Source organism: Chrysochloris asiatica, unplaced genomic scaffold (genome assembly GCF_000296735.1).
Source record: "Chrysochloris asiatica unplaced genomic scaffold, ChrAsi1.0 scaffold00044, whole genome shotgun sequence".
Taxonomy (NCBI): Eukaryota; Metazoa; Chordata; class Mammalia; order Afrosoricida; family Chrysochloridae; genus Chrysochloris; species Chrysochloris asiatica.
In genome coordinates, this window is record NW_006408562.1 from 13414209 (window position 1) to 13426776 (window position 12568).

General features: G+C 42.9%; 1 protein-coding gene across 1 annotated transcript in view; it reads right to left on the reverse strand.

Moving 5' to 3' along the window:
• Positions 1 to 12568, reverse strand: part of FARSB (phenylalanyl-tRNA synthetase, beta subunit) — an 83518-nt gene that overhangs the window by 9329 nt on the left and 61621 nt on the right. The window contains exon 16 of the mRNA XM_006861885.1: positions 11232 to 11387. Coding sequence (XP_006861947.1) covers positions 11232 to 11387 — 156 coding nt within the window. The remainder of the gene's footprint in view (positions 1 to 11231; positions 11388 to 12568) is intronic.

Below are 12568 nucleotides of genomic sequence, written 5' to 3' on the forward strand. Positions count from 1 at the left end.
TGGGATATACACACACACCAGGAGAATATAGGGCCTATAAAACTGAACCCACACATTACTGCTCTCATACACTGGGCTATACATACTGGTGTCATTCTTAAAGGTAGTTGTTCTCAGTGTTTTAGACCAGTTGTCTGAGGCCACCAATCTGATTATATATAATGGGGAGAACCCAAGAGAGGAGAAGGCACAATGCAGGCTGAGACATAAATTTAGAAAAGGAAAGGGAAAGGGTTAAACTATGGGAAGGAAAAATTGGCACTAACTGTGGAGATGGAGGCACACAGACAGACAGACAGACACCTTTCAGAGCCTACTACACTCTGGATTGGGAGAAAACATCTCTGTAAAGACCATTAAATTTGTAAGTGGAGACTGAATAATTTCCAACTGGTAATATAAAACACCCACTTTCCCCCCAGATGCATACAATTCTTTACCTCACATCTGAAGTGAGATATTTATGGTTCCTAAAGTCTTTAAACAGAGGAGACCTAATCCCTTGAGTTTAATGGCTATCTTTCATCCCTTTCTGAAGATCAAAAGAAAGAAAAACCCCTTACACAACTTTTCAGTGCTAATCCCAACACACCTGCAGACATCATTAACTCCTGAGCGGGGGAAGTGGCCGTGAGGAAAACTGGTACCTGCTTAGCCCCCCAGCACAGGACTGGGAGAAGGCACCTGTGTTACGGTGACTTTTATCACGGCAGGACATGGCAGTATTGGCATGACAGAAAAGACGGCATCCTGTAAAACCTTCTTCTTGAAAAGTAATCAACAAAGTCCAGACTACATAGTCTTCTAGCAGTGGAGAAATAAAGAACCAGCCTTCGATAAAGAATCATCTTATTTTGTGAATTACCACAATCTCCTTATGGCTAAATATTTATTAACTCCCTCTCCAAAATTTGTACAGAGAAATCTATAATTTATTTCCATGACTGTTTTACATTTCTTATGAAAAAGTTAGCCAGTTAGCTGGGCAAACACTAAATGAATACATGTAAAATACGTAGTGATACCTGTAGGCATACGGACTTCTTCTTGTTGTGAAGTGCTGTCAAGTCGGTTCCACCCCATAGCGACCCTGTATAGGGTTTCCAAGGAGTGGCTGAAGAGCTTGAACCTCTGACCTTGTGCTTCAATCCGACCCTGCAGTCCAGCGCATTAACCCGCAGTGCCACACTGGGACTAGGCATATGGACTAGGGGGCTTCAAAAAGTTTGTGAAAATGGAATTTTTCCATAAACATTTTGAAGCTGTATCATATAACAAACCACATAGGGGCGGGCACAGTTCCAGAGCCTTCCTAGACATATCCAGACAACTTGCAGGACCAATTTCAGGGTTCAAAGGCTTGTGACCCTAGTCTCGGGGGGCAATGTTGTCAATCAGCATAACATAGTTCACAAAGATAATAATAATGTTCTCTAGTCCCCTTTGGTGAATAGCATCTGGGATCTTAAAAGCTTCAAAGTGGCCATCGAACATACAGCTATAAGCCTCTACTCACATGGAGCAAAAGAGAGTGAAGGAAACCAAGGCTCAAAGAAATTAATCCATGAGACTAACAGGCTACACAGACCAGCCTGAGACCAAAAGAACTCCATGGTGCCCACCTACCACTAGTGACATTTCTGACAAGGGACACAAAGAAAGTCCCGGCTAGAGTAGATGAAAAATACCAATCAAAACTCTAGTTCCTAAAAAAAGGTAGACCTACTAGAGGGACAGAAACTAAAGGCGCCCCAGCGACTATCGCCCTAAAATAACCTTTGAACATGGAGCTATTTCTGCTCCATAGCAAGTGGACTTAAAAATAGATCCTGGGTCCTGTGAGCGATGTGCTCCCTTAAATGCATTAAACAAATATGAGGTCAAATGGTCAAATTTACCCAAAAGCAAAGGTGAGACGGCAGAGAGGAAGGGAAGACAGATCAATGGAAGAAACCACAGAATGGAAACAGTGAGAATGCTGGCACCGTGTCAAAACTGTACCAGTGGTCTAGAACAGCCTGCATACACATCGTTAAAGAGGATCCTACTTTACTGTGTAAGCTTTCACCTGAAGCACACACTAAGAATTCATGAGGGAAGCATAGAATCTGTTTTGAAGTCTAACCTATGTGTAAACACACACCCACACACACACTCATCTTTCAAAGGTCAGCAATGTTGGAAGGGGTGAATGTTATCCATCAAACTGCATTTTTAAATTGGTCTCAGTCAAACTTGTATACAACCCAAGGATTTTTAATTCTAGGTTAAAAAGTACCTTCACTGTCTGTTTTCAAAATCTCTATTCCTAAATAAGGTACCAATCTATAGTTATCTGACACTTAAATAATTTTTCTAAGAACTTTCACACGTCTTAAATACCCATGGTTGTGGTGGCTGTGTGCCATGGAGTTGGTTCCAACTCATAGCGACCCTATACTGAGTTTCTGAGGCTGTAAATCTTTATGAGAACAGAAAGTCTCATCTTTCTCCCACGGAGCCCTGGGAGATTTGAACTGCTAACCTTGCAGTTAGCAGCTGAACTCATAACCCACGACATGACCAGGGCTCCTTTAAATACCATGTTGTTGCTGTTAAGTACCGTCAAGTCGGTTCCAACCCATTGTTGTAAGTGATGTCAAGTAGGTTCCAATCCAAAGCAACCCTGCATATGGTTTCTAAGGAGCTTGAACCACGAACCTTGTGGTTTAAATCAACTTTGCAGTTCTCAAACATTAATGCTCAGCACCACACTCCTTAAATACCCAGGGGATAGGGTTAGATTTAAAATAAAAGCTTCAAAAATGAAAGGCGTGGATCATCCTACCTTCCAGACTGACATATGGGCTTTCCCTAGAAAAACCTTGAAGAGGACTGCTTCTCCAACCAAATACGAGAACAAATACTCCTAAAAATATATTGCTGTCAGGTGGTCTGTTGATTAGAAAAGACTGTATCTATAATTCACATGGAATCTTTGGCTACCTGAAGGAACCGTGATGGGTCACTTTAGTTTCAGAACCAGTCATCAGCTGACAAGTAGGGTGTGAAGGAAAGAGAGGAAAGAGTACAGACAAGGTAAAACACAGCACTCTACCTTCTGCTTACCTCCTCCCAGCGGCACTAAAAACAGGCAGTCACCCCCGTCACAGATGGGAAACCCAGGAGCACAAAGAGGTGAGGAGACTTGCCCAAGGCAAGCCGTCCTACCAGCAGACAGCAAGCTGGAGGGGAGGGGAGCCAGGACGGCGCCTCTGTGTGGGACGCACAAGGCTGAGAGTCTGTAATGGCTCCAAGCTTTCGGTAAAGCAGTTCATTTCATGCTTGCAAACTTCTAATTTAGAAATAAATAAACCTTCAAAGCACGAAAATGACTGTGATGCTGCCCACTTCTAACTCGGGCACAGCCAGGTAGGTTCTGCAATATGAATGCGGTTCTGGTGGTGGGGAATCGAGGGCCTTCACAACAACTACAAGTGTAAGATGCCTGAAGTACCTGGTGGCATTCACAGCATGCCCTGTGATGGCCTAACTTTGGTATGACTAAAATTTCAGAGATACACAGCGGGCTCACGGCAACACCGCCCACTACAATAGAATCATGGCACCTAACAGAAAAGCAAGGGCAAGTAAGCTATACAGAGAAGAGGATACTGTTTATTCAGCGTCGCTGTGGGACTCAGGAATTTTCTGGTCTCTATAAAGGTGAAATTCACATGTGTCTTTTAAAACAAGGAATTCTCAAAATCTTCCTTGCAGAGACGTATATAAATTAACTTTTTTCTTTAATGTGGCTTATAGGAGGAAACCCAGAATATACTTTAAAACTCAGTGGTCTACAACATAGCCCCTGGGAACGGCCAGTGTCTTCATTAGTTGTCAGACTGCAGACTGGAAATAAATGCTAGTGGTGGGCAACAGGCTGCAAGTGTGTCCAGGAAACTCCCGTGCATGCGATTGGCTGGGATGAGACCATTCCATACGTGAGTCTGAACGTGAGTTACCTGAACGGTGTTCAAAAGCGAAGGGGCCACAACGTTTAGAAAAGCAAGGGCATTCCAGAGACAACGTGAACATGATCTAAGGGTTCAGTTTTATACAGCTTAGAAGGAAGTTAGCATGAAAGTTGATTCTGTAATCTTAGAGCTGGGGAGCAGGCAAGTAAACACTAAAATATAATCTGTAAAGTAGGATTCGTCTAATCTTTATCAAAGAGAAAGCCCCACAGCTCAGTGGCTTTAACAAGACAGGAGTCTCTATCTCGTGTCAGAGTCACTGTAAATGCTCCCGGGAACAGAGGCCTCTCTGCTGAGGGGCCATGGGCTCAGCACACCACCCTACACTTACCAACCCTAGGGATTTGTTCAATAAGGATATCTGTTTTTCCCACCCATCAATTCTTGTAATCCTCCCATCAATTTAAGAGCTGGATTGGCCACTTAGAGGTTGACATTTAATATAACAGGGCACATTCTCCAGGAACTCACAGGGCAAACAGGGTCTTAACTAATATTCTGCAATGTACCAATGTGCCAAACAGGAGGCTGCCCAACCTCTGACCAATGTCTAAAACTGCTACCGAGGGAAGGAAATAAAACAGATTCCTATATAAACCCAAGGGGACATGGTAGCTCCATAGGGTAAGCACTGGACTATGAGCCGTAAGTCAGTGGTATGAATCTACCAGCCACTCCGCAGGAGAAAGATGAGACTTTCTGTTACTGCAAAGATTTATAGCCTTCGAAACCCTGTACAGGGTCACTAGGAGTCAGGAACGGCTTGATGGCACTTAACCCAAGCCAAACCCACTGTTACTGGGGCGATTCCAACTCATAGAAACCTTATATAGGGTTACCAAGACCATAAATCTTTATGGGATCAGATCACCTCATCTTTTCCTGCAGAGTGGCTAGTGGGTTTTACCTGTCAGTCTTGTGGTTAGCAATCTAACCCAACCCATAGCACCTCCAGGGTCCTTGACTTTTATATGTGTCAGGGAAAAAGGGAAGAGTCTGAATTATGCCCCCAATCCTTTAACCTTTCAGGACCTGGGCCCTTGAAAGATCACAAGCTAGAAGTGAACGCCGTTTGCATCTCTGCCTTTGAGCAGAGGCACCCTTTGCTTCGGCATAGTGCAGGCCAGTGTCTAGGCCGGCCTCAGGAGCAAAAGGAGCACAGGGTATGGTCAGGGATTGAAATGAGCCCCCCAAGTTCTGTGCTGTAAATTCTTACCCTATACCTGTGGATGTAGCCCCATTTGGGAATGTGTTTTCTGTTATGTTAATGAGACATTATTAGTGCAGGCGGTGTCTAAGCCCATCTCTTTTGAGATATGTTGTTATTAAGTGTCTTCCAGCCGGCTCCAACTCATAGACTCATAGCAACCCTGTTACAGGGTTTCCGAGGAGTGGCTAGTGAGTTTGAACTGCCGACCCTGCAGTTCAAACCGACTTGCAGTCCAGCGCATTACCCTCCACCATCACACCAGGACTCCCTTTTGAGATATCAAAGGTTAAACCACCAAGTGAGCACGCATAGATGGGCAGAGAGCTGCCAGGACACATGAAGATCCCCTAGGGGCAGAGACTCAGCAGAGACCAAGACCTTCCCCAGAGCCCACAGAACGAGAAGGCCTTCCAAGGTGAGAGCGGGCAACCTGAATGTGAACTGGAAGACATTTCTGTTTGTTAGCGCCACACATTTGTGGCATTTCTGTGGTCGCAGCACTAGATAACTAAGTCTTTGTTTCTCTCTCCTGTTTTGCCTAGTGCATATAGTTGAATCAGAACAACTCCAAAATATGCACCGTTAGAGTATGTGTTCTCTACAGGGGTGAAAACTGCTTCTAGGGGAGAAGGTTGAAAAAAAAAACAACAATTAGCTATTATAGGGTTTGTGGCCCTGCTAATGAAAAGGTCAGTTGCTGTATGGAAGAAAGATGAGGCAGTTGGCTTCTGTCAAGATGTTGTTGTTGTTGTTGTTAAGTGCCGTCGAGTCGTGCCTTGGAAATCCTAAGAGGCCGTTCTATTCCATCCTATAGAGTCACTATGAGTTGGAATTCACTGGAGTGCAATGGATTTGGGTTTGGTTTAGGGTTTTTTGGCTATCACACAAGCAGCAGTGATATGTAAACTATACAAAATGCATGCAAGATCCGTGTCACTATGGCAGACAGATGGTTGGCGTGGGAGGGGGTTGGCCTGCAAGCGCTGTTCATGGCAGCCTTGTGGATGCTGCTTATGTTGTTTGGTCCTCAGTTTACCTTTTAAACTGAATTCAAAAAAGTTAATCAACTGACCCTTCACTATATCAAGTGCTAAAAGGGAAAAAGTTGACAACATCCAACAGTTATTTTTTCATATCAAGTTAAAAGTCAAATTCACTAAAAATTCATTTTTCGATTATTTTACTTCTGCTGAAAAAAATAAGTTTTAATAATTTATTTTAATTTGGGGTTTTCTTGCTAACTGACATATCTAATTTAAGACCAAGTTTTCAAATCCTGTCATTTTTTTGTTCACTTATAATTGATTAAGTATGAGAACCAAGCAAGGGCTGTTTCACACTGAGGAATAAAACCAGGAAGCTGACCAAAATGTCCAAACTATATAAAAAGCTCACTGCCCTGATAGGAGCACTGTCTGCTGATGGGAACTCCATGTGCAGACGCCACCCACACTCTCCTTTCTTCTGATCTAAAAACTTGCGTACAAATGAAATCAGAGTTGAACTTCACTTTAACAAGTAGTTCAATATGCATTTATCTCACACATTTCCAAGCTCGAGTTTACACTAAAAACCAGAGTGAAAACCAGGGGAACATCACAGTTTTGCCCGTATTTTTTAGCATCTGAAATCTTTCACAGGTGTCCGGAGAGCGGAAAAGGTCATGACCTACAGGTCAAGTCAATGAGGGCTTAGGTGTAACAGTAACAGACGGTGCCTAGAGAACCCCGTCTGTGCATATGGTGGAGGATTAAATGTGCAGATTACTCACAAGTCTATTTTTCAGTGCCCGAAATGCATTCTGAGTAGCAGGAAAACGAGAACTGTCAAAACGAAAAGTTCTAAAACATCTGTCCCTTTATCAGAGGGCACCTCTGAAGTTAAATTCAAGTTTTCTACAGAACTGTGAATAATCAAAACTGAAATAGATAATAAATTAAAGGGGGGAACAAAACCACACTCCAAGTCAAAGTAGCCAATCACACCAAAACCCACGACATTATACAAGAACTTATTTTTGTCACTGATTTGCCCAGCAACCACATAACTGTTCTAAACGCAAAAATGTTGAGAATTTTCCTTGCCCAGAAGTGGTTTTTGAAAAGGATAAGTGCATTTTAACATACATAATTTAGTTTGCAATAACCCACAAAAATGAAGTGGAAGAAGCTTGGAAAAAAAAAGGCATATATGTGTGTGTGTGTGTATATATATATATAATGCTATATTATAATAATCTGATCAAATGTCACTAAAGCATTAAAGCCCATTTGAAACCAAAATGATGCTGAGAAAATTCAAGATGGTTCTCTCTCTCTTTTTCATTTTACAATTGACCTTCTTCTATCACCAGCTCTCATTCAGTGCTCTAATTGCAAGGGTGCTCAGCAAATAAAAGCTATTTTGGAGTAAGCTCATGGCTCCTATCTCTGGCTATAGAAATGGGCTGCCCCTGGGCATCTGCAGAGCCAGCAAGGTAGACTCCACAAAGTCAACAGAACTCCCTGGGTAGATGTGCTGACGAATCAATGCGTTTCTAGGTTTTTCTTACAATGGACAAAAGCCAAGTTTCTCAAGGGGGAGCCAGTTCTTTTCCACGCCCCCCTATCAACAAACACAAGAGACACCTGGCAGTGCCCAGTACACAGGGCAGCACGGAGGTGGAAGTGCTGATACAATTGTGGGGATTCAGCAGGAATCTCTGGTGAGTAGACTTAGGTCCATCATAGTCACAAACCCATCAGGGAGTTTTCATTATTCAAAAGTAAACCCTATGTCAGAGTGACACAAGACAACCCAATAATCAACATTAGCAGGATAGTGTCCTTAATTTCTTACTTTCCTGACTGGAATTGGGATGACCCTTCTTTAGCAGAAAAAGTAATATGTGAGACAACAGAATGAGTCTGAGGGAATGTGGTAGCTAAACATGCTTCAGGGAGGCAAAGTCCTAGGTTTGGACTTACTTCTTGCGGTTGTTGTTGTTATGTGCCGTGGGGTCAGTTCCGACTCATAGCAACCCTGTACAGGTTTTCCAAGACTATAAATCTTTACGGGAGCAGAAAGTCTCATCTTTCTCCCATGGAACAGCTGGTAGTTTCGAACTGCTGTCCCTGACGTTCATAGCCCGATTCATAACCACTACGCTACCAGAGCTCCTACAGTGTATGGGAGTCAGTGATAGTTATCATACGCCACCGACCTAGAAGTTAGCAGTCCGTGCTTATCCAACAGCACCCCACCAGGACCCCTTCTAAAGGAGAGAGTAATCATCATTCACCCGCTTAAAAAAAAAAAAGGAACGAGCTTCAATACTTCCTTCACCCACCCCCACCCCCACCCCACCCCACTTTAGCTGCCACCCTGGTTCCAGCATTTGGGACTCGATCAATACCGTCCCAAGCATTGTCCTCACTCCTGAATGCTCTACCCACAGGACATGTGTTTTCCATTGTTCTGGCTTTGCTGATATGGTTTGCCTTCTCGCTTTGTCTCTGCCTATGGGAAATCCTACTCAGGGTGGCTATGAGATGGTACTGACTTGACAGCACTTAACAACAACAACAACATTCCTTCAAAGGAGTCCTGGTGTGGTGCTATAGTACAAGCAATGGACTCCTAACTGAAAGGTCAGCCATTAAAACCCATCAGCTGCTCCTTGGAAACCCTATACAGGGTCGTTATGAGTCGACACACAACAAACCTTCAAAAGTCCATCTCACTTGCCAGAAACTCACTAATGATTTTCTAGACATTCTCAGCAGTGCATCATCGTCCTCTTTTGAAACCTACAGACACTCATCTTAGCAGCTTTGGTTTGAGTTGGTCTGCGGTGGTCTTTCTCCTGCTGATTCCTTGAGGAACCACACTCCTGGCAGGGCACTGTAGAATCAGCACAGAACTGGGAACCACAAGGTCGGCAGTTCAATCCCACCAGCTGCTCCACAAAAACCCTACTGGGTCGAAACTGACTCACTGACACTTTCGTCTGGAATCCTGGTGTGGCACTGCAGGGAAATGTGCTGGACTGCAAGGTCAGTTTGAACCACAAAGTTAGCAGTTAAGCTCACCAGCTGCTCCTCGCAAACCCTACCGAGGGTCCCTATAAGTCGGAACCAACTCAATGGCACTTACTAACAACTGTTGTCCTCTTAAAGCATGCCTTGTAACTGGGAACGCAGACTCTTCTGAAATACCAATGTCTAAGAAACTTATTGAGACCAGATAGCCACAATACTGAGGTGTTGGTTTAAAGAAATAGCCTCAATACAATAGGAACCTAAAGGATCACTGTTGTTAAGTGCTGTCGAGTCGATTCCAATTCATAATGATCCTGTATACAGTTTCTGAGGAGCAGCTGTGGGTTTGAAATGGCAACCTTACGGTTCAAACCGATGTTGCAGTCCAGTGCTTTATCCTACAGCGTCACACCAGGACTGCTGCTGTTATGTGTCATCTCCAGTTTATTCCGACTCATACCTACATTCCAATTTCCCATCAGCAGGCTGCAGTCTTTCAAATAAGAAAGAAATCAGCTTTCTTAATCAGCACATGTTTGAGGGAACCCATTTTCACCAATAACTCCTTACGAAATAAAACTCCTGAGAAAAGGTGCTGCATAGAAGGTGAAAAAAAAAAGACCAAAAAGTATCACAGCAGTGCACAGCTTGTCATTAGACTAGAAGGCCAGCTGGCCAGGCTTTAAAGCAGAATTCTAGAGGAGTAAACCAGTGAACCGGAAGTCAGACAGAGTGGCCTCGTGGGAAGAACATCAGGGTGCAGACGTCTGGGTGCTGTGGGTGAAGCTCAGCACCCCTCACCAAACATGCCAAGCCTCCATTCCCTCACTTGTAAAGCCAGGGAATTGGATTGGACAAATTCCTAAATCCCCTCCAGTTGGAAAACTTTTCTGTAAGTGTTAACACATGTCTTCATTGCATTATTTCTAATGAGACAAGGGGTGGAAAAGCCAGTGAATAACTACCTGCATTTTTGAAGCTCTCGAGTTCCTTTTTTTTTTTTAAAAAAAAGATAACCCTCTATCAATCCAGAAAGACCCATACATTTCAACATAGTGCATTTTCAAAAAAAAAAAAAAAATAACAACATAGAAACCAAAACAAATAAAAACAACTTCTGAAGACTAAGAAAAGTACACCTAAGAGAAAACCAAAACTATTTACCACCATACTACACAGAATGGCTAACAACATTTTAAAAAACGAATCCTCTATTAGAAATTTAAGATGCCAACAATGGTTATAAAAGGTAATGAGGTAAACAGTAGAATTCATAGGTGAAATATTTCTTTCAATTTGTTTCTGGGTCTCCTTTCCCACAATGAACTCAGATTCAAGCTACAGGAATTTAAAAACACAAAAATTCCAGAATTCCTTGGACCATGAGAAACTAACATATTAAGAATATAAGAAGGGCTTCAAACATGTGTGGAAAACTTCCACTGTCTTTTAATTCCATTTTCCAGTGAACATTTTGAAGCCCTGGTAGACATCATTTAGTTAGACTAACTTAACAGCCCACAACAAAGAGTTTACTGTTCTGGGGCTTTTAGGAGAGACGATTCCACCCTTCCTCACTCTCCTCTCCGATTCACTAACATATGGCAGGTCTTTCGATCAGTTCTTAGGTAGCTTTATTTCAATGTATTTTGCCCCGAAGGCTTCACACAGGCAGCCTTTGAGTGCACATCTCTAGTCTCGGGTCTCTCGGCTTCCAGCGTGTGCTCCTAGGTGCACAGTGCTGCTGGCGGTGGCTTTCCAGTGCCAGTAACTGTGTGTTAGTTACCATGGCTCGGCCGGGACAAAAGCATATTGTGCAGCGCTGACAAGAGCTGAGCAGCATTTTCTTAAAACGTGAAAAGGAGTGCTGTCTGAAAACTAAGTACTGAAGTTGGCCCTTACCCACACCCCAGCCCCAATCAAACCAGAAAACGTCACCAAAACTAGAGCTTAGTCTCTCCACGGTCTCCTCACTCGCTGTCTCACCTTCTGAGGCCTTAATCACATAGCCACCCTTCTTCTCACCAGGAGGCACATCGAGCAGCTGCATGATTCTGTCCAGCAGCCCGTGGATGATCTCAAAGCCAGGACTCTTGTTGTAATAAACAGCACAGAGATGCCTGTGGTTCCTTGCACCTACATCTAGAAAAAGAAAACAACTGGTCACATTCACCATTACTTTAGAAACTAATTTATCCCAACACAAACTTGGGCAATCACATAAATACGTAAATATGGAGATAGATCGATACAAACAGATAGAGGCTGTTACTGTTAAGTGCCTTGAGTCACTTCTGACTTGCAGCGACCCTGTATAGGGTTTCCGAGGAGCAGCTGATGGGTTTGAACTGCCAACTTGTGGTTTACAGTCCAGTGCTGATCCCGGCCAAACCAGGAGTCCAGGTAGATACATGGTTTATAAATATATAAACATTCAACCTCAGAAATACAAAATATGCTACAACAGCCTTCTGCAACCATCAGATTCTCTAAAATATTTTTCTTCTTTAGGGGTGTGCTGATTCAGTTACTACAATGCCTGAACGTGGTGTAAATTGGTAAAATCCTTTGTAAACAATTTGAGAATACAGTTGACCCTGAACACCATGGGTTTGAGCTGTGAGGGGTTCCACTTACACACAGTTTTAGTTAAGTGCCAAGTGATGCTAATCATCTCTGCTTGGACAGTTCATCTCTCCAGTTAATTGCCTATCACAATAAAAAGAGATTTCCTGCGGGTCTCGTGTATTTTTTTTTTTTTTTTAACCATATTTATTGTAATATCATACACCTTGAATCCATACAACAAGGGAGCCATATGAAGTAACACTAATGATGCTGAAAGTGCTCCCAAAAAGCAGAAAAGTCATGATATTATAGGAAAAGTTGACTTTCCTGATAGGCCTGCAGCTGCGGTTGCCTGCTAGTCTAAGATAAATGAATCCAGCACAGTAATTATTGTAAAAAAAAAAAAAAAAAAAATTTGCAAAAGCATCACTGCAGCTACACCACAAGCCCAAAACACATGTGCCTGATGCAAAATACCTTTTTATCTCATATTGAGAGTGCAACTTTCATGTGGGTACAGCAGGAATACATAGAACATATAAAATATGCATTAATCAACTTTTATGTGGGTGCAACAATAATACATAGAATATATACAGTATGCACTCATTCATTATTCAACTATTAGAATCCTGGTGTGGAGCTGCAGGATAAGCACTGAACCAGAAGGTCAATTTGAACTGCGAGATCGGTGGTTCAAACTCACCATTCACTCCTCATAGGGTTGCTATGAGTGGGAACCAACTAGCCGGTAC